The 27948-nt window shown below is 42.5% G+C and overlaps 1 protein-coding gene across 23 annotated transcripts in view; it reads left to right on the top strand.

Annotated features, from left to right (window-relative positions):
* dlg2 (discs, large homolog 2 (Drosophila)) overlaps window positions 1–27948 on the top strand; it is a 186728-nt gene that overhangs the window by 130032 nt on the left and 28748 nt on the right. For 17 of the 23 annotated variants that reach the window (XR_010166744.1, XR_010166743.1, XM_063894821.1 and 14 more), the window contains 8 exons: window positions 339–463; window positions 4731–4900; window positions 5225–5361; window positions 17732–17876; window positions 18386–18551; window positions 20823–20882; window positions 21693–21845; window positions 26059–26215. Coding sequence is in view for 21 of the 23 variants with exons in the window: in XM_063894821.1 (XP_063750891.1) it covers window positions 339–463; window positions 4731–4900; window positions 5225–5361; window positions 17732–17876; window positions 18386–18551; window positions 20823–20882; window positions 21693–21845; window positions 26059–26215 (1113 nt within the window). In the remaining 2 variants the exon portion in view is untranslated. The remainder of the gene's footprint in view (window positions 1–338; window positions 464–4730; window positions 4901–5224; window positions 5362–17731; window positions 17877–18385; window positions 18552–20822; window positions 20883–21692; window positions 21846–26058; window positions 26216–27948) is intronic. The other 6 variants (XM_063894836.1, XM_063894827.1, XM_063894826.1 and 3 more) reach the window with 3 other exon arrangements.

Below are 27948 nucleotides of genomic sequence, written 5' to 3'. Positions count from 1 at the left end.
AAAATGAACACACAAAATATCAATAATGACTTTTCTGTTGATATCTAGAATATATTTATTTTTCAACAGCCAGAAAGTAAACAGCTAAGTAAGTAAGCTTTTGATTTTTATATATATTATATATTACTGTCACATATTGTGTAATTGGCTCAAAGGAAACAGCGGTGACATGAAGCTTGGGAACCACTGCTTTATAAAAACTAATGCAAACCGTGTCCATGTTCCTGTAGTGGCATTAACACAGCAGCAGGAGTCATGTGTTGGCATTCAGGCGCTCTGCCTATGGAACAGCTGTGTCTGCGGTCTCTGTGTTCACTGAATGCTCTCCATGGGTGCAGGGTAACTCTGGGTTGGGCTTCAGCATTGCCGGTGGGACAGACAACCCCCACATCGGCGACGACCCCGGCATTTTCATCACTAAGATCATCCCAGGAGGAGCTGCAGCAGAGGATGGACGCCTCAGGTCAGTCACCTTCTACAAAGGTTTTTAATAAGGGATTCCCAGAGAAATGTCCGCAGCCGAACAGGAAAAGAAAGCACTGGAGAAACGTGGGAAATAGACATCTCTTTAGCAGGAGGACTTAGAGCTCTGTGGACTGGATATATCACTGCTGGATCCTCTATAAATATATCTGAGATGTCAGACAGCAGGATCTGTTTTGGTTGTTGTCCCGGGCCTTTTGAAGTGTAGTAGGGAGTCACACTTCAGGCCTGAAGAAACTCCTCTTTATTCATCTTGTTGATTCCTTTTGTTCATATGAATCCTTCGCACTCATTAATATGGAGTCAGATTGAAATTTGAAGAAATAGGAAGGGCTATACAATCAATCAACTGTTGTGATAAATCAATATTTAACTTTATTGACCTCATTGGAGTTTAGAAAGTGCAGTGGGCAGTAAATGCTCCGTGCTGCTGTTTAGGCTGATGGTGTCTGGCAAAACCCAAATTAACATTTGCTGCACTGAACATTGTCTGGGCCAAAGTAATCCACACCAACATTTGTGAATGGAGGCATGTCTGGGTTATGGTTTGGTCCTGTATGCAGACAAAGACGGTGCTGTTAAGATCTTCAAATGACGCTCAATGAACTTCATAAGGTCGCTGAATTTGACCTTGCTGTGCTGCCTTTCCTGTAGCATGCAGACATCTGATCGCCACCTCTCTCTTAGCTTGTATGGCAACTTTGTTATCAGGGATTAAAGTTTTGAAGAAAGATGCAGTTCCTCCATGTAGGTGATTTCCTCCATTGCATTACAGCATCCTCTTAAGTATAATGCAAAGGCCTGTAAAGCCTTACGGTCCTCAGGTTTGATTTGAGACCATGACAGGGCCTTTTTAATATATGCATTTGCAATTTTAAACTCATTGCCATAATGTTCTTGAAGAAGTTCTTTAGCCTTTACATATCACCTTTCTGGATCCATGTATAGGCAGGTCCTGACCAGTTCACGACACTGCCCCCTGGTGTACTGTTCCAAATAGTACAGCCGGTCTTTGCCACAGACAGTTTTAGCTTCAATGGCATGCTCAAAAGCCCTTAGAAAGGATCTATATTCAACTGGATCTCCTTCAAAGACCTTTATGTCCTTTTGGGATAACAAGGAATGGTGTTGTTGCAGAACTAAAGAGGCAGTAATATCATTTTGTCTTTGTAATATGTCTGTACAGAGTTGTGTCTCTTATGGAGTTTTGTTGGGTATGGCCATCATCTGATTGTGTTTGTTTCAAAGAGGGGTTTTGTGATGCTTTTGACTCTTTGTGCCGGATGGCCCAGTGAGTATCCATACTGAGGTCCTTCCTTTGGTTGCACACTTTGCATATCCACTATTTTATCCTCTGTGTAATCCTCTTCCTTTGCAGAGATTGCATCCTTTTTTTCATTTGTCCGTAATAGGCGTTCATTCCATCAGTTGTTGTTTGTTTGGCTTGAGATTCCAGAATGTTGAGGACAGAGATTTTAGCAGCAGTTGCTTCTAACTGGGATGCAGCTCCAAAGCTTCCTTTCTTTTCCTTAGTTGCTCCCTTTGCCTATTTAGCTCCTCCTCCTCCAAAGCATGCCTGGTCTCCGATGCATTTATTTTTGCCTTTAGCGCAACTTTCTCTGCTTCTGCACATATGCAAGAGGATGAGGATGATGAAACACTTGATGAATGTTCCCTTCCTTTTAGACCTTTTGGAGACCTCAGAAGCACTTTCCCAGTGACAATCAAAAACAAAAATAATAAATTATTCAATGCTAGTCAAGTTGGATTGAAACCAAGCTTCACTCTCACGTTTGTCTTCTTCCTCGTTTAAAAGTAGATGATAGGACAAGTGTGACTCTTTAAAACTTTCTGCCAAAGCATTTTATTTTACCATGTTCTCCTGAACTTCCTATGCACTCATGTAGTCCTCCGTTAATTCCTTAATAATGTTCCTTCTGCGTGTAAGATGACGAAATCTGGCTTGTTTCGATAAACGCATTTTTGAAGCATGATCCTCGTCCATTTGGGTTTCAATTGAACTCATATTCGCCACAGCTGCTCCAATCAGTTCATTATCATCCATTTTGCTGATTATTTTTCACTTTTGTATCAGTATCAATGAATCAGCATACTTTAGAAATTTCGTTTCAAATGTCTCAATCCTTCTGCGAGGTGTGTCTGCTTGCGCCATTCATTAATTCCATTATACAGCAGGCATTCAAAATAAATAACTCCGTTCCAATGTCCATTAAAGTCACTGCAATAATGCTCCTTAGGATGTATCACTTCCTTAACGAAATAAATCACATCCGTCCAGTTTGTTGCACTAGTTGGAGCATGTTGATATTTTGAAACTTTTACCGTTGTGGTGTTTTCCTGGTTTGCGCAGTCTCCATTGTTCCTTTGTTTGGATGCCGGTGGTCCTTCACTCACTTTTCCTCCAGTTTTCAGCCCAAAAGCGAGTTTTTAGACTAATGTACTGACTGCGATATCAATTTGTTTGTTTCTTTGTTTGTGAATAACTCCTGGGCTGACGGATGAATTGACGCTTGATGTTGAGAAGAAATAAAAAAGAGAATGTCCAGATGAGATTGAAAAATGAAATATTTTTGTTTATTCCAATGCAACAAAAAAAAAGGTAAATAAGGAACCAAGCTACTGTGTCCCAACAAGCAAGGTCTAAAAACGGTATGCTTTGGTCAGGCACACAGTTAGGCAGCAGCACCTCTCCTTTCATGCTGCGAGCCCGACCTGCAGGAGTAACACACGCAATTTAAATAAATAATAAACACCACACTGTGTCATGTTTTTAATCTAATGATAAATTAATTTAAACTAAGGAAATGGCTCCTACATACAGCATCGCTGAGCAAAGAACACATTCCACCTGATCCTTCGCTGCAGCAAGGAGGCAGGGGCTTCTTCGCTCCCCTGGAATTTAAGTCTTTTTCATAAACATAAGCTCTCGGGGTTGGTATCAACCGGCAGAGCCATAGCTTGAAAGACTACAGTTTGGCCCCACAGAATATTAGCTGGACCTTTTTCTGGAGCGGTGCACAGTGTGTGTCAGAAGATGAAGGAGAGTGCCGGACGTCCTTTAAGGGTCTGAGAGCAGGACAAAATGAATGAAAGTATGTAATGGATTATGGACACACACACACACACACACACACACACACACACACACACACACACACACACACACACACACACACACACACACACACACACACACACAGTTGTTAGAAGCAGTGATGAATAATACTGTTTTGCTTTCAGGACAGCTTCTGCTCTTTTTTCCAGCTGCCACTACAGCATTACAGCTGATGAGAGGAGTGTATAGGAGAGTAGAGGAGTGTATAGGAGAGTAGAGGAGTGTATAGGAGCATAAAGGAGTGTATAGGAGCATAAAGGAGTCTATAGGAACATAAAGGAGTGTATAGGGGTGTGGAGGAGTATAATGCATGCACAGCCTCAAACTCCTGCTAAAAGCCGAAGGAGCAAGCCAGGCATGATTCACACTTAAATAATGACATCACTATGGAACACTCCACACTTTTATTGGCTACTGCTCCAACATTTTGTAATAGGCTAAGGGCCGGGACATCTCTAAGCGGCTGAACAATCACAACAGAGCCGGCCAGCGAACCAATCATAGCTGACTGGGCTCTGGTTTTAGACAGAGGGTGAAAAGAGGTGCTGCAGCACAGGCAGTGTGAGAAAAATAAAGAGCTTTCTGAACATTAAAGCATGGAGACATGTCCCAGGAGAGACATTAAATAGAATTATGAGACCTGAAAATTAGCAGTTAAGGGCCCCTTTAAAAAAGTGAAGATGCACATAATGGAACTTCATGCTGTGTGCATGCATTGAACAAAAAACATAAACATCTAAATGTGAAAAAAACTAAATATCAATAAATAACTATAGCAAGCATTAGCAACATAGATAACCATTGTATGTCCTTAATGTAGATGGAGGAAGAAACCTTCTTATTCTATTCTAATCTAATCTTATCAAACTGGTCAACACTGATTATTTTTAATTGCGATAGAACAGCAATACAAAACAGTCACCATCGTGTTTTCTATATAAGAGAACATTGTTTGGCTCTCTAAAGAAGCCTAGGTAATCTGCTCCTGCAATGGATACCGTGCATCCGCCTCACAGTTTTTTAAGAAGGAAACCGTGTGAGGTTTGACCTGCTCTCATTATAAAGTATTACCAATAACAATGGTAATTTCTCCACACTGCTTCTCATACAGAGTAAATGACTGCATCCTGCGGGTGAACGATGCAGACGTGTCTGAAGTGTGTCACAGTAAGGCGGTTGAGGCTCTGAAAGTTGCAGGCTCTATCGTCCGGCTGTATGTGCGGCGCCGCAGGCCGATGCTCGAGACCATCATCGAGATCAAACTCATCAAAGGACCCAAAGGTGGGCTCAGGCACACATACACACACACACACACACACACACACACACACACACACACACACACACACACACACACACAGTCCAACATAAATTCAATCACACACACATTTATTGTAACAGTTGAACCTTTCTGTAGCCACTGTTCCTTCAGCATAGTTAGTTTTTACAATGACTTTCAAATGTGATTATTTAGACAAACTCCTGGTTAAAAAGAACTTTCAATGTATAAGTGTTGACATGTATCATGACACCTGTGCGTTATACTCAACATACAACTGTCATCCACACAACCCTGAAACTAATCACTTACTTTCACACACACAGGGCTGGGCTTCAGTATTGCAGGTGGCGTTGGAAACCAGCACATCCCAGGTGACAACAGCATTTACACCACCAAGATCATTGATGGCGGTGCAGCTCAGAAGGACTGCAGACTACAAGTAGGGGACAGGCTGTTAATGGTGAGTACATGATTAAGTTTAAAAGCTTGCATAAGTATATTTAATCAAATAAATGTTTGGTATATTTTCAGAGATATCTCACATTAAAACAATACAGTATTTCTTCACTGACCCTCAGTGGAACCCTTTAACTATTTGATGTCCGAATAGTCAACAACACACTAAAGTAACGGCCCTTGAGTTGTTTCAAGGTTTCAAGGTTTTATTGGTCATATGCACAGCAGATACAACGTATATGTTGGCAATGAAAATCTTATATCCCATGCTCCTCCAACAACTCAACATACATGGTGCAAATAAGATAAATAAAACAGTGCAAAAAGAGAGAAGAATATTTACAATAACAACAATAAAGATTTAAGGATGTGAAATATATACATATGTGAATACATTGAAAGTATTTAAATACTTTACACTGTTGAATGAGGAGGTATGGACAGATGCATATATTACGTATAACAGATGTATATGGCAGATATGTATAATATATAGATATGTGTACTATAAACAGATATGTATGGCAGATGTGTATATATATATATATGTGTGTACTATAAACATATGTGAGTAGACATTCACAGAGCTCAGGAGTTCAGCAGTCTTATAGCCTGTGGTATAAAACTGTCCCTGAGTCTGGCGGTCTTGGTCCGGATGCTGCGGTACCGTCTGCCAGACGGCAGCAGCACATCCCGATGTTGATCGGGATTATGTGTTATTGAGTCTAAGACACACCTTGCTCTGCCACTATTGTGTGTGAAGGATGACTGATGTATAAACGCACTCTTAACTCACAATATTACATCACAAATGATTTGGTGCTAATATGGTAAACTAGGTATCTGAATTTAAACTCAAGGATTCGAAAGGATCAACGCTAATTCATTGTAATTCTGTAACCCGGGGCTGCACAGTGAAGAGCAGTTTATTTCCTTTAGCTGTAAAGAAATATAAAGAAACATAACAATGGGCAGATAATATCACCTGCATTCTCAAAGGAACTAAAGTTATCAAATAAATATAGTGGAATTAAAACAGAAAATATGTGCCTTTGAGTTGTAGAGGAGTAAAGTATGAAGGAAAATGTAAAGATTTCATGAAAGTACAAGTACCTCACAACTGTAAGTGCAGTACTTCAGTCCACCACTATGACATCACTGTCCCTGCTGTAGAGATTTTTAGATAATCAGAATCAGAATCAGAAATACTTTATTTTGAGAGGGACTTCCGGTATGAAGAGTGAGGAGTAGACGTGTTTTCCTCCCGCTCCCTCGTTTCCAACTTTTTGGTATGTAAAAACCCCGGTATTCACTTGAAACTTTGCAAATCGATATAAAATAGCTGAGCAACTTGATACATTAAGAAGACATGGCATCTAAAGCTACAAAGCGTTCCAAGAAAGACTCTGTGCCTAAGGAAGACGTCGCTGTGGGCGACGTCAGCATGGCGCCGTTAACAAGTTTGTTGGAGAGCCATAAAGTGTCTCTTTCGGCAGAGTTTAAAACCGCTATCACCGCACTTGAGTCTAAAGTTGACCTGGTACATGCGAACGTGTCCGAGCTTGGGCAACGCATTACATCTCTGGAGTTGAATGCAGACTCAGTTGACGGGCGCCTGTCGACTCTTGAAGCTACATGCACAGAGCTGGCCGCTAGAACTTCAGACCTCGAAGCCCGGAGCCGCCGCAACAATATTCACATCATTGGTCTCCCGGAGTTGATTGAAGGCCCACAGCCAACCGCATTCTTCTCCAACCTATTACCCCAGCTTCTGGGGGACCAAATCCTGCCTACCTCTCCTGAACTGGTCCGGGCCCACAGGTTGTTAGCCGCGAAGCCAAAGCCTGCGGAAAGGCCGAGGCCTGTCATCATCCCTTTCTCGAACTTCCAGACCAAGAAAAAGGTCATCCGCGAGGCCCGGAAGATGAGAGCGGAACTGCGGTACGAGGGGAAACATATTGCCTTTTATGAAGATTATATCCCCGAGGTGGTAGCGCAGCGAGCTCTGTACCGAGAGGTGATGGCGCAGCTGTATAAGCTCGGACTCAGACCCGCTCTCCAATACCCAGCCAAGCTGATGATTACGACGGAGAATGGAGACAAAGTTCGGCTGTCATCTGTCGAGGAAGCTAAGGAATATCTTGCCGCTAAACAGAAGTAACATACTCTGCTATAGAACACAGTAATTATAGTTGGCCCATCTGCTAGCTTGCCACGTTTCTGGGTGGTTTAGCTGAGCTGCTCGTTAGCATAGCCTGGACTGCACTATAGCTACGCCGAACTATACATCGTATGTGTACATGTGTGTTACTTTACGAAGGACTCCCTGTAAGCTAATTTTTATGTAGCCGGGTCACTATTTCTAAAAAAATATTTTTTATATACAGGTTGTAGTTTTCTGCTGGGGTTTTTATGGGGTATTTATCTACTGTTTCGAAGTAGAGGGAACGGAGGTTAAGTAAGGGAAGGTTAGGAGTGGCTCATGTCAGGGAGGTTTGTATCCAGGAGATACACATGTTTGATGCCCCCAATGGGACTGGATTTTGTTGTTTGTGGTTGAGTGTGTGTGTGTGTGTGTGTGTGTGTGTGTGTGTGTGTGTGTGTGTTTGTTTGTCCCCCCCCTTTTCCTGTTTTCTTTCTCCCCCTCCCCTTTTATTTTAGTCTCTGCTCAGGTAAAGGCAAAACTTGAAAGACTAGGTCAATGAGTGGTAGAAATATCCGGTTTATTTCTTGGAATGTTAAAGGGATGAACAATATCTCTAAAGCCAACAAGGTAATCTCACATTTGCACACCTTAGAGGGGACATCTGCTTTTTACAGGAGACACAACTCCGTACGGCGGAAATGTCTCGCATCAAGAGGCCATGGATGGGTCACCTGTTTCATTCGAGGTTTTCCGAGAGGGCTAGAGGGGCTGCTATTATTATACACATGGGATATTGCCTTTGAACTAAACACTACTATATCTGATCCAAACGGACGATACGTTATAGTATCTGGCAAACTACAAAATACTCCTGTGGTCCTGGCTTCACTATATGCACCGACTTGGGATGATGACAAATTTATATCCAAATTCTTTACTTCTATACCTAATCTCAATATCTATAATTGGAGGTAACTTTAACCTGGTCCAGGATATAGAACTTGATAGGTCATCCGCCAAGCAGTCAACTCTATATAAAACAGGGGTGCCCAAATACTTCCAGATGGAGGGTCAAAATTGAACGTGAGGGGAGGGCCGAGGGCCAAAATGATAATTTTGCAGTACATTAAGTGTGCGGTAAATATATGAGTGCAGTACATTACGTGTGTAAGTTAAGCATACGTGTGCAAAATAAACACTATATCACAAAGTCATTTTGAAAAATGAATTGCACTGTTTATTGTGTTTCACATTTAGGTCAATAACATTTCATAACATCGATCTGGCTTCTTAATTAAAAAATAACTGAAGCGCTATGAAATATTTGTGGACAGGTGTGGAACATTACCAGTCCTTGGGCCTACCATACTCCCAGGTGACACAATGGGGGCCTAGGGCAGGCCTACATATTCTGCCTGTAGTAGTCCAATCAGTGGGAAACATGAAGCCTGTTCTTGGTTTTTAAAAGCCTCTCAATATCAGGCTCAAGCTGACTAACTGACAAAGTGAGAATGTCATGTAGCTGAGAGTCAGATAAAGCATTCCTCAGTTTGGACTTGTTAAGATTCATAAGGCTGAAAGCCTGCTCACAGACATAAGTACTTCCAAAGAGGGATAACATAACCTGGGCATGTTTGCAGATCTTGCCATATCTGTGTGCGGGAATAGACCTGTAAAAATCTTGTAAGGAAAGCTCTCTGAACCTGCTATGGAGGTCTGAATCAGACTGAAGTTCCAAAAGTTCCATTTGAAGCTCCTCACTGACTGCATCCACATTCACAGAAAAAGGTTGAGCAAACAGCTCAAATGCTGTTGTATTTCCACGAAAATCTTCAAAGCGATGGTCGAACTCCACCTCAAGATTGTTGAGAATGTCGAGGTATTTTGGTGTGTCTTCCTCCATCAACCCAACTTCTCTGAGGCTGGGGAAATGTGCCAAATTTCCTGAAAATACAGACACAAAGACAAAAGCAGCAATGTAAGATGCAAGGTTGTTCATGAAATGAAATGAAATACCAATCATCAATCAAATGGTGGGCAGGGGATATATTTTGTTTTGTTTATGGCTGCAGTAGACTATGAAAAGCAATACAACTACTGTTTTGGATTTAATGCCTGGTTTAGTGGTTTTAAAAAGAACATCTATTTTCCACCAACACAAAGTATGCATGCATCACACAAATATAATAGCATGGTTGTGACAACAAGCGTAATACATCGTTTTATGTTCAATAAAATATTAAAGTTAGATCTCACCTTTTGAGAGATGTCTGCTAAGCTACTGGAGCTTTTGCTTGAAGGCTCTGACATGGTGATACATCTGCGTGATCATCTGGTCTCTCCCTTGGAGCTGAAGATTGAGGATATTCAGCAGCTCTGTGATGTCCACAAGAAAAGCCAGGTCTGCAAGCCAGTGACTGTCCGTGGGCACTTGGATGTTGTTCGTCTTCGTGGCTTGAAACTCTCTTATTTCCTCGCGCAGATCAAAGAAACGCCGCAAAACTTTCCCACGGCTCAACCACCGCACCTCCTGATGGTACAATACATCATCATACTGGGCATCCATCTCATCAAGCAGAGCTTTGAATTGACGGTGTGAGAGGGCCTTTGAGCGAATATTGTTGACAATGGCGACGACATCCTGCATTACGTTTTTCAAGCCCATGTTTTTAGCGCACAGTTGCTCCTGATGCAAAATACAATGGTACTTTAAAATCGAGCCACCAAACTCGGAGACCTTGTCCGACACAAGTGCAGTTAGCCCTGCTCGCTTACCGACCATGGCGGGGGCTCCATCAGTCGTGATGCCAGATAGGGTTTCCCACTTCAAACCGTTCTTGTCCAGAACTCGCTCCACTGCCATAAAAATATCCACACCTTTTGTTGTCCCTTTCAAGGCCCGCTAGTTCTTGACACACTTCAAAGTCCTCATTGACGCCTCGCAAAAACACCAGCAACTGTGCTGAGTCGGACACGTCGGTGCTTTCATCGCACGCAAAGGAGAAGGCAGAAAAGTGACTTGCTCTTTGGGCTATCTGACCTCGAACGTCTTGGTGACGGCGGGTGACAGTGTTCCGTGACAGGCTAATTTGAGAAAATACACGCATCTGATTTGGACACGCATCTTGGGCAGCAATTGTCAAACACTCCTTGACGAAATCACCCGCTGCAAAAGCTCTCCCACTTCTCACGATTGCATTGCTAATGCGATAACTAGCCCTCGACGGCTGAAGTAGAGTTCGCTGCTGGGTGGTTAGCTTTGTTAGCAAGTCTGCTAACTTGACCTTGCGATGTTCTCCAGTGTACTTTGCGAACTCAGCCGCATGCTTAGTTAGATAGTGACGGAGAATGTTGTATTCCTTTGAAACAGCGACCCTCTGCTTACATACCAGACACACTGCATTGGAATCTACCTCGGTAAAAAAATAGTCCTGTTCCCAAGTTTTTTAAAATTTTCGTTTGTCTGTGTGCCACAGCCTACTACGCTCCATCCTTGAATCCTCTCACTCACTGGTCTTGGGCGTTATCGGATAGCTAGGAGCTGACTGGAGCTCAACAGCGCCATCCTATGGCATTATTTGGTAGTGCGCCAATAAATAATTTTCAACGAGAGCTTCTGATCGTTTATGGTGGGACAGTGCGGGAAGGCACGGGCCAAATACAATCGGCCCCAATTTGGGCAGCCATGATCTAAATCGACTAAAGTCCTAAAATTTCACGCCGACCAGCTGGGCTTGAGGGACCCGTGGAGGACTAAGTTTCCCACCAGTAAAGTTTTTCTTTCTTTTCACATGTCCACCACACTTACTCACGGATAGACTTCTTTTTACTTGACAATAAACTATTACATAACGCTCTTTCCTGTTCGTATCATAGCATAGTTATCTCCGACCATGCACCCACTTCTGTGGTAATCAAATTTCCCCATGGTAGACCACCCTCTAAATTCTGGAGATTTAGCCCTCATTTGTTGTCCGAACCCAAATTTAAGGCTTTCCTTGCAACACAAATCACATTTTTCTTTGAGATAAACGATGCTCCAAATATTGGCAGTGATATACTTTGGGAGTCCTTTAAGGCTTATCTTCGTGGTCAGATCATTTCTTTTGTCTCCCATTTCAGGAAATCAGAGCAATCCAAATTGACAGAAATTTAAGCTGATGTCCGCAATTTAGACATCCAATACTCGGTTAATCCCACCTCTATTTTGTATAAAAAACGGCTTCAGCTTCAATCTCAATATGAGCTGTTGTCAACTGGAAAGATGGAGAGGCAACTTCTGTAAACCAGGCAACAATTTTTTGAGCAGGGAGATAAGGCAGGCAAACTGCTTGCATATCAATCGCGAGTGGCAGGTGCCTCCAGGTTGATCCCAAGAGTGAAATCGCCAACAGGTGATATTACTACAGACCCTGCTGAAATCAGTAATATCTTTTTAAACTACTATTCTGAATTATACACCTCAGGGTGTTCTCCACAGGATTGGGACAGCCCTAACCCCTTGGACACTCTAGTTTATCCCCAAGTTGATGGGAGTGGTTCCTGTGATCTGGGATCTCCATTAACCATCTCTGAAGTTACAGAGGCTATCAAATCTTTACAGAGTGGTAAATCGCCTGGTCCTGATAGCTACACCACTGAGTTTTAAAAAACGTTTTGTTCTGTACTTGCCCCTATCCTGGTGAGAGTATTCAATAATGCCTTTCTGAAATGCCAGTTACCGCCTACTTTGTCGGAGGCCTCAATCACTTTGTTGTTGAAGAAGGATAAAGACCCACTCTTGTGTAGCAGCTATAGGCCGATATCCCTTTTAAACGTAGACTTTAAGATCATGTCTAAGGTTCAATCTAGCCGTCTCCAGAGGGTGATGCCAGGCCTGATCAATCCCGACCAGACAGGCTTTATCTCGGGACGACTGTCATTTTTTACTACCAGGAGGTTGTTTAACATTATTTATTCTCCCTCTACTAATTCCCCTGAAGTTGTTCTCTCTTTGGATGCGGAAAAGGCTTTCGACAGAGTAGAGTGGGGATATCTGTTTTATATACTTAACAAATTTGGTTTCAGCAAGGACTTTGTTTCATGGATTCAACTCCTCTATACATCTCCCGTAGCTTCAGTCAACGTCAACGGTGTTAGGTCAGGTTTGTTCTCACTCTCTCGCGGAAATAGACAGGGTTGCCCTCTATCTCCTTCATTATTTGCGCTCGCCGTCGAGCCTCTAGCTACAGTATATGGCTGCGTAGTGAAGAAGGATTTAGGGGCATCACCCGTTTCGGTTTTTCGCATAAGCTCTCTTTGTATGCAGATGACCTTTTACTGTATATTTCCAGCCCATCGTCCTCCCTTCCTATAATTCTAAGCATGTTAGAGCAATTTAAGAAGCTATCCGGCTACAAACTCAACCTCCAGAAAAGCCACCCTCGCTGAAAAACTTTCCCAGGCTCTTTTTCCTTTTAAGAAGGTCCCAGAGGGATTCAAATACCTGGGTATCCATATTACTAAATCGTTTACGGAGCTTTTTGCTAAGAACCTTAGCCCATTAGTAGATCGCCTTAAAGCAGACTTAGCTAGATGGTCCTCCTTGCCTCTCTCCTTAATGGGACGCGTCAATTTGATTCCTTCCAACACATTCCAATATTTGTAAATGAATCCTTTTTTTCAGCACTTGACCAGCAGATTAATTCTTTTTTATGGTGTAACAAGAGGGCACGTATTAGAAGAGTAGTTCTTCAACTCCCCAAGTCTAAAGGGGGCCTGGCTCTACCTAATCTCCACCAATATTATTGTAATATTAATAAGCTTCTTTTTGGAACATTAATTTGGCACAGGGAGAACGCCCTCGGTGGGCCCAGATGGAGGCATCCTCTTCGGGTCTCTCACTTTGGTTGGTGGCATGTTCTCAATTACCCTTCCCAATTAAAAAAGTTGCCCAGAACCCGATTGTAACTAGCACTTTAAGGATTTGGGGTCAGTTTAGGAGGCAGTGTGGCTTACATGCATCATCAGGTCTAGCCCCAGTCTATCGCAACCACCTTTTCCTCCCGTCATGCTAGGATCCAGTCTTCCTGACTTGGTCAAACAAAGGCCTGCGGTCTATTAATGATCTTTATGCTGGTGGTCTCTTCTCATCGTTTGCGGATTTAGCCAGCAGATTTGATCTTCCAAGTTCCCATTTGTTCCGATTTTTTCAGATCAGGCACTTTGGGGAAAAGCAATACCCACAATTTCCGGACAGACCCCCTGATTCGATGATGATTCTTTCCTATCACTATAGACCGATTCAAGGAGGCTCACCTCCATTATATATGATAAAATTTTTAAGATAAATCCTACTTACTTACATTCCCTTAGAGTTGTATGGGACCAGGACCTCAGGATTAACATGTCAGATGATCAGTGGGGAGATATATTAGACCTGGTACACACCTCTTCTATATGTGCAAGGCATAGTTTATTGCAGTGCAAGATTTTGCACAGAGTACATTTTACTAACGCAAAACTCGCTAGGATGTATCCTGACAGGTCTGATGCATGTAACAGATGTAAACAATCTCTGGCTGACTACATGCACATGTTTTGGTCGTGCCCTAAACTATCAGAGTTCTGGTCTGCAATATTTGGTTCACTGGGGATGGTCTTAGGTGAGACAGTGGACCCTAGCCCCCTCACTGCCCTTTTCGGAATTCCTTCGTCACCCAATGCACCCATTACCACACGACGAGTTATGGCATTCACCACTCTGCTTGCTAGGAGGCTTATTCTCCTTAAATGGATACATCCCTCTCCTCACACCCATAATAGATGGATACAAGAAATCTTGTATTGCGTTAGGCTTGAAAGGATTAGGTTCTCCCTTAGAGGCTCCCTGACGACGTTCCATAAAACCTGGCAGCCTTTTTTGGACCACATTGAAACCCTTACTGTTGAGGAAGAACCCAAAACTTAATTCTGAGTAGAGACGCCCCCCCCCCCCCTTTCTTTTCATTTAAAAAAAAATATTATAAAAAAGAAATCATCTTTTATTTAATTTTGCTGTTATTTCCTAGTCTCCCCCCCCCCCCCCCACCCCTTTGTATGTATGTGTGAATGAGATTGCAGGGTAATGGGGTTTTTGGTTGTTTTAATATTTCTATTAGAAAATCACAGTATTTGACATGTAATGTTTTGAAAATGTTTTGAAAATGAAACTAATAAAAAGATTTGTCAAAAAAAAAAGAAATACTTTATTTATCCCAAACTGGGAAATGTTTTGGTTGCAGCAGCGAAATACAAAAAGAAGAAGCATAACAAATTACAAATAATTAGAACTAAAAATAAAAATAAGAAATATACCAATGAGAGGCTATGGAGCAGTGAGTTGTCTGCCAGCCAGAGGGGAATTATTGTACAGAGTTATTGCAGTAGGCCGGAATGTTCTTCTGTATCTGTCCTTGTGACAGCAGAGCTGGAGCATTCTGTTGGAGAAGGAGCTCCGCTTTATGTCCAGCTGCAGGTGGAGAGGGTGGGTGGGGTTATCCATGATGGACAACAGTTTTTTCAGAGTCCTCCTCTCACCACAGCCTCAACATTTTTGATGCCGATGACAGAGCCAGCTTTCCAGCCAACTACTTTTTTAAGTCTGCTGGTGTTGCTGCTGGTGGTGGACGGCAGCAAAGAAGAGTGCACCACCAACAACAGAGTGCTAGAAGATCTCCAACATCTTGCTGCACACGTTGAAGGATCTCAGCTTCCTCAGGAAATAGAGTCGGCTCATCCCGTTCTTGTACAGCGTCAGTGTTGGCCCTCCAGTTCAGTCCATTGTCAAGGTGCACTCCCAGGTACTTGTAATCCTCCACCACAGCCACATCCTCTCCCAGAATGCACAGGGGCAGTGAGACGTCCTCTTCCTCCTGAAGTCAATGACCATCTCTTTGGTCTTGGCCACATTCAGAAGCAGATGGTTTCTTCCGGTCCCCTCCACAAAATCCTCCACCAGCGCGCTGTACTCCTCCTCCTGTCGATTCGTTATACACCCTACCACTGCAGAGTATCCGAAAATTTCTGCAGGTGGCATGACTCTGAGTTGTATTGAAAGTCAGTGGTGTATAAGGTGAAGAGGAAGGGAGACAGCACGGTCCCCTTTGGGGCTCCTGTACTTCCAACTACCACATGGAAGGGGGTTTGATGGCTCAGTACCAAGGAGGCACATTAGAGGTGAAGAGGTAGAGTTTACAGTGCTCAGCAGGGGGGATAGTGGGGGGGGGGGGGGTTGAAGCCAGGATGTGGTGGTGGTGAGGTGGGAAGTGGATGAGACAGCAGCAGGGGGCAGGGAGCTGAACATATTGAAGAAGGTGTTCAGCTTGTTAGCCCTCTCCAGGGAGCCCATCGTCAGCCTGTCTCTCCCCTTGAACCCTGTGATGGCCTTCATTCCAGTCCACACATCCTTGCTGTTGTTCTGCTGGAGCTTGGCCTCTAGCTTCTTCCTGTATGCATCCCTGCTCTTCCTCAGCTTGTCCCTCAGGTCATGCTAGATGCTCCTCAGCAGTGATTTGTCCCCAGACTTGAAAGCTTCCTTCTTCTTGTTTAAAAGCTGTTTCAGGTCACTTGTAATCCAGGGTTTATTGTTCAGGAAGCAGTGTACAGTTTTAGCTAGCAGTGTTGTTTGCTCACAGAAGTTGAGTGATGCATTCGGTCATGTTGTTGATGTCCTTTCCATGTGGCACACAAAACACATCCCAGTCCGTGGTCTCGAAGCAGCCCTGTAGAACCTCATTGGCCTCAGGGGTCCATTTCCTAACTGTCCTAGTGGATACAGGCTGCCTCTGTACAAGAGGGACATATTTTGGAGCAAGTAAGACGTGGTTGTGGTCTGATCTGCCCAGGGGGGAGGGCAGTGGCACAGTATGCATTCTTTGTATTAGCATATAAAAGGTCCAGAGTGTTGTTGCCTCTTTTAACATACTGAGTGAATGTTGGTAGAGTTTTGTCCAGTTTAGCATGATTAAAATCCCAGTGATGGTGATGAAAGCATTTGGGTGTAGTGTTTGGAGGTTAGCCACAGTGGAGTGGATGAGGTCACCAGCCACCTCAGCATCAGCTGATGGAGGAATGTAAACAGCAATAACAATGGCGTAGTGAAACTCTCTGGGCAGATAGTAAGGACGTAATCCAACAGCTAACAGTTCAATGTCCGGGCTACAGAAACGCTCCTTCACGGTAACATGTCCAGGATTGCACCATCGTTCATTTACATACAGAGCAATCCCTCCTCCTTTCTTCTTACCGCTCAGAGTAGCGTCCCTGTCTGCCCGAACGCTCGTAAAGCCGGGGAGAGCCGTGCTGTTTTCCGGGATATGCAAGTGCAGCCACGTCTCCATAAAACACATAAGGCTGCTCTCACGGTACTCCCACTGGGTCTTTGTCAACACACCGAGCTCGTCCATCTTATTTGCCAATGATCTCACGTTCCCCATTATGATTGCTGGCACGGAAGGCTTATATCTCCTCTTCTTCTTAGTCTTCTGCTTGGCTCCAGCTCTGCAGCCTTGCTGATGCCTCCGTAGCTCCTCCGGGATGTCATGCCAGTCTCCGTGCAGCAGCACGGGTCTGCACAGCATGATCAGCTGCTCGCGGGTGAAAACAATGCCATTGGTCCTTTGAGCGTGGCTCTCCGTTACAAACTGTGCCAAATGTAACAGAAAAATGACCAGAGAATGTTTGAAAAAGAACATGGCCATGGCTGTTCAAAGCGCGAATAAATCTGTGCAGAAAAAAAGCCAAATAAAAGAAGTAGAAAAAAAGACAATATATCAATAAAACACAGGGAGCTGCTGCAACAGCCTGCCACCTAGCACGGTCTATTTTATACAAACCCTGTTATGGAGAGCGATATGAAACTGATGTTGATCAATGAATCATGTCACACTCCGTGCATTAACCAACCAGTGTACACATCAGCTGATAGCCATGGTCCTTCAGCTTCCGTCTAATTGATCATGATGTGAGGAAATGAGCCCCTGGCACTTGGTTGGGACCTACTGGCTCAGCAGTGGAACAGCAGGCTCTCTCTGAGGAGCCAGCCCTCCTGCTTAAACAGAGCTTAAATGAATTACCTTCCTACTGTCGTGTTGCCACTTGAACACCATCTGTCATAATCCAGTCTTCTGGAGGCTGTGAGCCGGCCGCTCGGATCTCTGCAGCAGGAAGAAAACACTCTGCTGATTGTGCTGTATCTCTGTGTGGACAGGTGAACAACTACAGTCTGGAGGAAGTGTCTCATGAAGAAGCTGTGGCCATTTTGAAGAACACGTCGGACGTGGTCTACCTAAAGGTGGGAAAGCCCACCAATGTATACCTGTCAGATCCCTATGGGCCTCCTGATATCACACACTGTAAGTCCTCTCCTCTTGTATTTAAAATGATGAGTCATCAGCTAGCTAGTCCGTAGCTTTTAGGAAAGTGTTACATACTGAGACTTTCAAGCATCTCCCTACATCAGTTATATTTCAAAAATACACAAAACCTTAACATGTTAATGCCGCGTTCATTGATTTTCTGCACACACAGCCACTGACATACGTACATAACGGAAATGGACAAGCTAAAAAAGGCCAAACTGCTTGATTCAACTTCAACAAGTCAGTGACGCCGTGTAGTTACACTTATGAATTAACTTAGACATTGTACAGTTCTGCTTGCTTTTTATTTTTCAAATATATCTTTTGAATTTTCACATCAATTAAAAAACAGGTTAAGTGGTCGGAAATGAACCCCTGTATTTTAACTGTAAGTATAAACCTTAGAGAGCATTACAGATAATCATGAAGCAGGAATGATGTTGTGATCTGAGGGGATGTGTGTTGGGTCGGTTCAAGCAGCTGCTCTGGTTTTGTTTTCACAGCATTCTCTCCAGCCATGGAAAATCATATCTCCTCCCCCATCAACAGTGGCACTCTGGAGTACAAGTCTTGCCTCCCCCCCATCTCCCCTGGGAGTTATTCCCCCCTCCCTAAGCACTTGCTTGGAGAAGAGGATATAAACAGGTTGGATGGTTTTCCTTTCTTACGGTAATTACCTCCCTTTCCTACCAGACAACTACAGGTAGAAGATTTGTTTCCCCCCCCCCCCGTCCTGACTCATGTGTGTTTGTGTGGCAATTTATGGAAACTCCACAGGGAGTTTGGAAAACATGTGCATGTTGTGTTGGAATCACTTGTTTTTGATTTGGAAATGTAGCTGAGGTGCCGTTAATTCCCAATCAGGAAGGCATCATCTCACTCTGGCCACACCTGTAGTGAACGCTCCTCAGGAACAGCTTCTTATATGCTCCAGTCCCTATCCTGTGTCTGTGTCTGAATGTCTCTATGATTCCTTTCTAGACAATGTGTTATCAGTGGTATGTGACAAATGCCTAGAAACCATTGGAGCATCCAGCTTTAAAATAAAAACACAACAGAGCCATGGGATTAAAAATGTACAGTTGTTGGTGTTCCAATCTGTGGTTCATAAAAGGGTTTGTTAAAGCTCCTTATCAGAGGAAATGATCTAGTCATGGTAAATGTTGCCTTAGGTTCAGCAGTGGTTCCAGGTTGAACGTGACATGCTGAGGAATCTGTATCATTCAAGATGTCTCCACAGACCGAGGCACAGCCCAACATTAGCAGCTCCACCTCAGCTAACACTTAATCCACAATAAGCCACCACACGGCTCACCCCCAAGTGGGCCAAATTCCTATCAAGGCAGATCTTAAAAGAAATGCTTGTCTTGTATTCTACAGAAGACTGGCAAACTGAAGCACAACTAGGATATAGTTTATATCATAATGAAGAGGTAAATACATTGCTAGTTTGATGCTGCTCTGTGGGGTTAAGTCATTGTTGCGTGCTATGGCAAGAATTTTGTTGTGTTATCATACTCTAAAATAAAGAGCGGTGGAGGAATACTGCAGCAGAGTGATAACAAAAGCCCATTTCAGAGGATGACAGAAGGATCTTTATTGAGCTTTGTTGAGTGAGGGATTAGCCATCCATTCTCTTTGGAGCTAAGAGGTTTACTACTGCTCTTGGACAAGGTTCTTGAGATTACCTCGCTGACCTACAGTGAAGCACTCAGTGTTCTCCACATACACTAGAACACACATTGTGATAAAGCCAGATGGATCTTCACTCCCTGTAAAAAATGATAATTCATCTCCAGTATTTATCGCTAATGCCCAGAAAGGGAAGCGAGTCGAAATGTCTGGGTGATGAGTAAGAGCAGTGTGTGTGACCAAACCTCCATTGTACCTTCGGGTCTTCATAAGGTCGCTGCGTTCCGGTTGGATCTGAACTGACTGGCTGCTTCAGCTCAGCTTATTTCAGTATGAATGATTCAGCAGGAGAAACCAAGCCAACTGTCCAGACATCTCCGGCTCTGCCCCTCTCCACTCAGAGCAACTTTGAATAAGGAAAGCAGAATTATAGCTGGTATAACATATTTGTTTCTATGCCGTGACCGACTACTCTTCATTTACAACATTATTTACATTTCAGATGTTTGCGCTGTAACAGCATTCAGCTTGAACCCTGCAGTCTGTCTCTGCTTTGTCATGTCAGAAAAAAAACACTGTGCAAGCAAATGAAGTGACCTCATTTTAGTAGGTGTCCTAAGATGTCACACTCAATTCTCCTACGATAGCAGTGTGAAGTTGGTCAGTAATTTCATGGTAAACTTTTTGTAAATCATTTCTTGAGATGCTTAAATGATAAGAAGGACTGTAGAGGTTGACAACAGAGAGCTTGAGCTTGACATTTTCTTCTTCCGTCACAGCCATCTCGCTGTTTAAATGTGTGCTCCAATCTTTAAAACAGTTCCTAAATGTTGTGGCTTCAGCAGGGTATTATACGACGGAGAGCAGACAACAGAAATATACACTGAATTCAGGTGCATCATTTTGTTTGAAGTGATTTATTTGATTGTGATTTTGGTCATTATAAATAAATGACCTTTTAAAACTGAATGCTCCAGTTTACTATTGTGGGTGCTCATCAGGTCACAGCAGACGTGTACATACTGAGTGTTAACTGGCAATGCGTGTGTGCAGTGTGTCTGCAGCAGGTTATTACAGCCTCTCAGTGCAGCCGCGTCTCTAACTTAACCCCCAACACAGATGTGTGCTGATGTTGTTGTGGAAGAATCTCCGATTTTGTTTTTTCTAGGACGTCTCTTTTCTTTTTCTCCATTCTCCTTGTGCCGCATGCCCCTAAGCTGTCTTTCACCAGTGTCAATATATGAACAAAAATGAATGAACACTATGTGAATTTAAATAGCAAAAAAGTGTACTTTTTTATTTTATTAGAAATGCCTCACTAGATGACGGAGAGGGTCACAGGTTTGATTCCCAGCACTTCCAGTTAAGGTGAGATATTGATGCTGCTCACTAACAGTCTGCATGCCCTGCATGTTCCATTAGCATGCTGTTGGCCGCAAGGTATTGATGGAAAAGGGGCTCATCCTTTTAGAGGATGAGCCCGTTAGCATGCTAGTTTCAGCAGACACACACTGTAACGTCTTCACAATCTGCTGAGAATGTTAGTTTGTTCTGAATATTGTTCATTTAAATTCTAACCATATCTTACACTACTTTTAACCTTAATTAATGCTTATTTGTATATCCAAAATGTATTTCTTTAAAACCATAAGTCATTTAAGCTTTAATACCGATATGTGACAATACAAAACAATTGTATTAACCCTTTAATCCAATTCCATAATTGAATAGGTTCATAATTGCCATGAACTCTCAATACTAATAATTTGTTATTAATTGAAGTCATCTATCAAGCATATAATTCGAAAAATGTCCAGATTCCAAAATAAAGGATTTTCGTTGAAGACAAGGGCTGTGGAAAAATGAGTGGATAATAAAAATAAGTCATTCGTAATATAACAATACTGGTTATGCTATGGAAGGTGAGTTTTTTATGAATTATAAAGCATGTTCTCTCCGACCCAGTGCTTCACCAGGAAGAACCATTTAGTATTCACACACAAAGTATAGCACATATTCATAAGCCATATAATACTTTGATTCTAATTTCTTCCTGCGTTTCATCTGTGTGCCTCCATTATGTGTGTTTATCACAGAACCCCCCCCCCCCCCCCCCCCCCCCGCCAGCCCTGTCTCTGGACACTAACCTTTCTGCTCTTGTCTCTCACTCAACTGTAGGCCTCCTGAGCCAGTTTACAGCACTGTGAACAAACTATGTGAGAAAGCACCCTCCCCCCGACACTATTCCCCAGTGGAGTGCGAAAAAAGCCTCCTCCACTCCGCCCCCCTCCCATATCAGTTAAGCCTGTTCCCTGACTTGGACATCACCAGGTACTTCACACCTCCATAACTCCACCTCTCTGCACCCTGCCACCATATCTGCTGCCATGTTACCCCCCCCCCCCCCCCCCCCCCCCCCCCCCCCCCCGTGATCCGCTTGCAAACCCTTCCTCCATCTTCTCTCTCTGCAGGACATCCTCATAAACTACACAATGACAGTAATTTCTTAATAAAAAGTACTTATACCATAATGTATAAATACTCATTAACATGTAAAAGTGATTAAATACAAATATTTTATTTAACTTTAATAGTATTTATTTATATTATAGGATTATAATGATTAATGTAATAATGTGTTCATCAATCTCTAATTTTAATTAAGCTGCTCATTCTATATTTCCCACCAGGGATAAAAAAAAGTCTAATTTTGAATCTCAAATCAGAAAATCTACAGCATAGATTACATTGTTAATTAATGTAAGTGGAACAAAAAGTACAGTATTTAAGTATAAACTAACACAAATAGGAAATACCAGTAAAGTACAAGTACATCAAAATTAGACTAAGTACAGTACTTGGGTAAATATATTTGATTACTTTCAACAAAGTTTGGCTTCCACAATGTTTGGATGGAGAGCACTCTTCAGTTCCTTCCTCCGGCTCCTCCTCATCATCATATCTTCAGAGTAATACCCTGATACTGGATATATGGTATGTGTGTACACAACCATTAGGGGCTTTCCATTCGGGTGGTTCCGTTTCCTCACACCAAAGGAAATAGGGAGTGTGGACAGTGAGGATACAGCTAGCTGCTGCAGGATGCTCAACTGTATAAAGCTCTACTGCTGGAAACAAGAACCATTGCAAAAGCAGCTTTAACATTATTCAGGTGTATTGATTTCATAAAAATACTTGGATATGTGAATCATACAGTACACAAAACCAACATGTGCAATTTAGCTTTTTCAGCGTACATACGTTCTTTTATTTTTTGCCACCAGTGCAACACAAAGTTTCCAACACAGCTGCACAACCAATACTACAAATCACTTACCATCAGTGATGGGCAAGTTACTTCCAAAATGTAATACAGTACATATGACTTATTACTGTGTTTTTAAAGTAATAAGTTACATTACATTATTACTGTCTCTGAACTGTAATGCGTTACACTACTTTTGCGTTACTTTGAGTTACTTTCACCAAAATAACCTCTAAAGTATGGCTTTAAATGCTAAAATGTAGTTTATTGCAGCTCATTAATTAAAGCTATCTATCTATCTGGCGGTACATGCTGAACATTAGGAAAAGAGCTAGAAATTAAACTCATGCTCTGTTTAAGTGGGCTGAATAATATGTGATACCGGTAACATGACGTCTCTGTGTGTTATTAACAACATGTTAGTGGAGCCTCTGCACGGCCCTGTGACCTGCTGTATATGAACGAGTCTCTATGGCAGCGTTAGCTCACCTTGTCATTGGTGTGTTAACGGGGATTTGGCTGACAAGCTTTCTAAAAGCTGGCGATTCCACAGAGGACAGAGGCTGCAGATCTTCAACACTCTGCCACGAGTCTCTGAGCCTCTCGGGGTTTAAGCAGCAGACCCAGAGAAAGGTACCTTCTGTTGCTTTGGCATGCGCGCACTACTGTCATTCTCTTTTCTTTTCTCCGAGCCTGGAGCTCTCCATTGTGAGCCTGCAGCTCTGCATTGTGAATCTGTTTCTGCAGCCCTCTTAACCAATAGTAAACAGGCGTACTGAGTTATTCTACCCGCACAATTGTTTCTCTGGTGTCAGAATGTTTTGCGATGTTTGTGAATTCTTAGAAACAAAACACCACATCATTTCGGGTTAAAATGTGTTGTAACTTCGTTACTGAGAATTGTAACGGTTATTATATTACCCACATTTCAGAAGTAATGCGTTATATTACTGCGTTACAGCAAAAAGTAATACATTACTATAACTCCATTACTTTCGTAACGCGTTACACCCAACACTGGTTACAAGCAATTCATAGATGCTGTTCAACTTATAGGCCTAGTTGAATTTGATGCTCATTTCGATTTGAATGATGTATCAGTGTGGTCATGACACACCAGTACATCTCTAATGGTGCTGAGGCAGCAGTCCTAACACTGCAGCGATGTTTCATGTCAACTGCTTCCAATTGTTAACATCATAAGACAGATGAGATGCTGTGGAGTATTGCTATCTCATCAAAATGACGCTGTATCGAGAAAGGAAGGCCCTGTTGACCTATAGAAAATGCCTCCCTCCTTGCGGTTCTGTCCCGCGTCACTGATTTGTTGAGCTGAGATCCGAGCAAACATGTGAGTGAGAAAAGCGGAGGTGATGCCAAATGGAAAGCCCTTTAATGGAAATAGGAAATCATGGATTTGTCTGGTGATAAATGCACCACTACAAAGCTTGCATGCTTCCAAGTTGACGAGTAACCTTATTTTTTCTAGTTTCTCTCTTTGACTGATACTTTCAAATTGACCCTACCAGTGCCTAACCCTCACCACCCCCTCTCTGTGTTTATCCATACATACAATAATTCTGTATATTTTTAAATGCTTCAAAGTATTAGTTGTATCCAAATCATGTTTTGTCATTTGAGTTTCCATCTCATGGTAGCACCTGTTCCCCTCTGGAGTGAATGTGAATCCTCTGCAGCTCTGAAGAAGGGTCTGTTTGATACTGAACACACAGTGCTTCTCTATGGGTTAGCCAATCATCACTTTGCCACAGGGCCAAATAAACAACATATAACTGCAGGAAGACAACACTGCATTTTGAAAATTAATCAAATGAATCTCTCAAAAATTCAAAAATGCTAACTTTCCATTTGAGAAATTAATTTTTAGAACTTAAAATCAATGTACACGCTTTTATTAATGACACACTCACAAATGTTTCCTCATCTAAATGTGGAGCGTAGGGAAAGATTGTAAAGCCCCCTGAGGCGAAACTGTGAAATTGGGCCATATAAATAAAAGTAACCCCAAACTGAGACAGTGAGAGTCTCTCCTCTGCACAGTTATGTGTGCTGTAGTTTGTACATCTCAGGTTCTGCAGCTTGTGATGTGCATGTAGACACATGCAACCCTGAGCTCATGCCTCTGTGTCTTAAGCTGCTGGTACGACATGAGTTGAGTCTGTCTCATCATAGGGACACCACAGCTGTAATCGTTTGATTTGAATTATGAAACTTTTTGAATGCAAAAAATATACGAGTTACCAAAAAGCTTAGAGCTAAGTTTACCGTTTTACTTACAAAGAAACTGATTAAATCCAAGGCAGTATCTTCCTGGGCTTCAGAGATCAGGTGTCTCTATTGATCGGCTGCAGGGGTCATTCTGAACGATGAGAATGTTCAGGAACAAGATATTCATGTTTTTAACGTTGATGTTTAATCAAGCATTTACTGTAGGGGGTTGATTTAGTGTCTCACATAAAAGCCATGCAAGTATAATAACATGAGCGACGACAATCATGACAATATGATAATTATTATTATTATTATTATTATTATTATTATCAATAGCATACCTTATGGTTCACTGACAAAAATTGGGTGTCCACATATATTAAACACCCATCATGTTGGTTCTCATGCTCCTGTAGTTTGTTCCTTCACCAGCAGATAGCAGTATGCTTCTTACTTCCATCATGATATTGCCAGACTGCAAAATAACAAAATCAAAACAGCTGGTTTTCAGTGTTGTGTGGTCTGATAGATTACATGTTGTTTGAGTGCAAAAGTATACCTTCTGTCCTTCACTCCTACTGTGTTCATATGTTCACTGTCGGCACTTATTTAGTGGTACAAAATATATATGTTTTTTGTGTAGTCTGCCTTGTCACAAATCTTTTCAGAATTGAATCTGAGCCAGTACCCTAGAAAAATGCTTCTCCCTCCCTGTAGGGCACTGTTGTCCTTCCGTATATGTGGGTAAACATCCCATCTAAGTGTGTGTGCTAATGTGTCTGTGAGAGGAGCAGAGAGAGAGAGTGAGTGAGAGTGTGTGGGTAAGCATGTGATCGGGTTCCTCTCGCTTCAGACCTGAATCGGGGACAGTGATCTAAGTAGAGCACCTTCCCCCTGTGGAGCTACGACAGTCTCCAGCTCTGTCGCCTTAGCAGAGCAGCTCTGAGGTTTTTGTCATCGTGCTGTCGGTTGATGTCTGTCCGGCCTGAAGATGCTGAAACCTACCGACACCCCCGAGCTGATGTACTATCTCAATTGTCTGTACAGGGAACCCAGGAAGGTTGTGCTGCACAAAGGCTCCACAGGCCTGGGCTTCAACATTGTTGGCGGTGAAGACGGCGAGGGCATCTTCGTATCCTTCATCCTGGCCGGGGGGCCTGCTGACCTGAGCGGAGAGCTGAGGAGAGGGGACCAGATCTTATCGGTGAGTCACTTCAGCAGATTTTTTCTGATTTCATACCAGACACACACCCATGTTTAAAAAAAATCTAAATTGATATTTAATCCATCTGGTTTTGGAGTTTTGGCTCATGTGTTATAGAAATATAATGGCATATTGGTTAAAAATCCAAGCCATAGCCCGCAATTCAAGCTGCTTAAACACAGATGTTAACCAGCTGCTTGCTTGTAAATTATACACGTCTAAAGTGATTTCAAAAAGGCACAACCACATATCTAGCTGGAATCAAAAGTGTTCCTTCACATCAAGTACTGATCTACTTTTATAATAGTCCCTTTAAACTGTGTGTTTCCAGCATGTTTATAAAGAGTGTAATAGTCCTACTGGCCTAGATTCTTTTTCGAGGCCGAACACGCCTCCCTCTACCCTGCAGCCTTACTCTGATAATAAAGGTGTAGTGTGTTTGTAGTGGTTATGATATTTTAATGCTAAACTGGTTGAATCGTTCAGTTTGCTTTTCGGCTCCAGATCATGGTTTGTATTCCTCCCACTGAGAAACCCATCGTATGGATGTCCTTTCCTGCCATAACTCCACAAACAAACCAAACATGTTTTACAAATACCCTATGAGTCACCAATAAACACAGAGTGGTTTACAAATACAAAACACCAGCTACAAACTAATGCATTTTGATTTGCAAATAAAAAACGTTTCTATCAAACAAACACATGAAATTGTTCTAGTTAATCATGTTTCAGACACAAATACAGCATAGGCTTTACAAGTACAAAACATTTTTTTCCACGAGTACAAAAACAATCATCACAAGGTTGTGCTGAGGATTTTCTCAGAAATGTCCTGAGTGAGTCTCCGCAGCAGCAGGGGGCGCTACTGAGTCCATTTAAACGGTGGGGGGTTCAGCAGAGCCCTGCCAGTCTGATGACAGCAGATCTAACTAGCGATTAAATATCTCTCATTGTCTGGCCTTAAATAAATGAACCTATGCTTTAGAGGGAAAGCCTGATATCTTTAATAAAATATGGGGGAAATTCTTACAGGTTTTGGAAAGGAACTAGATACGACTTTGTCAATTAATACTGTATACTAGATATGATTGGATGTGATGCAGCTTCTTGTCTACAGTGCCGCTGCTAGCCATTTTGGTGCCCTAAGCATAATTCCTTCATGATGCCCTCCCCCCCCCCCCCCCCAATAAAAAAACATTATGAGTTGTGATGAGTGAGTGGGGAGGGGAGGGGGGAGGGGAGAGGGGGGCACCATCGGTACCTTTGAGTAGTATGCCTAAAAAGTGCCTCATATTTCTATAGTCTACTGAAATAATTTCGGCCTTATAATTATTATGACGATTTTTCATTAGGCTATTTTTGGTGGTGCCCCCTTGACACTTGGTGCCCTACGCACAGCGCGTAATGCGCGTTATGGGAGCGGCGGCACTGCTTGTCTACCATCTTTGAGACATAATGTTTAAGCCTTTTGACTATTTCACATGTCCATTTATATTATTTTTAACCATTCATTTTGTAAGAGAATTCTGTTTTCTCTGCTGACTGCGAGCACTCTGTATACTTTCATATTTTTGCAATTTAAGTATTTAGTTTTTTATTAAAACGGTTGCATTTATTAGTATTTCTACCATTTGCGGCGCGTGAGGCTCAGGTTTGGGAAGGCTAACCAACTTTATTTTAGCTGACGCTGCCCGGAGGACAACGTTATTATAAAGGCTATGCATACACAG

The sequence above is a fragment of the Eleginops maclovinus genome, chromosome 11 (genome assembly GCF_036324505.1).
Source record: "Eleginops maclovinus isolate JMC-PN-2008 ecotype Puerto Natales chromosome 11, JC_Emac_rtc_rv5, whole genome shotgun sequence".
Lineage (NCBI taxonomy): Eukaryota > Metazoa > Chordata > Actinopteri > Perciformes > Eleginopidae > Eleginops > Eleginops maclovinus.
The sequence above is the reverse complement of the archived record's forward strand: the minus strand, read 5'-3'. Positions and strand labels throughout refer to the sequence as shown.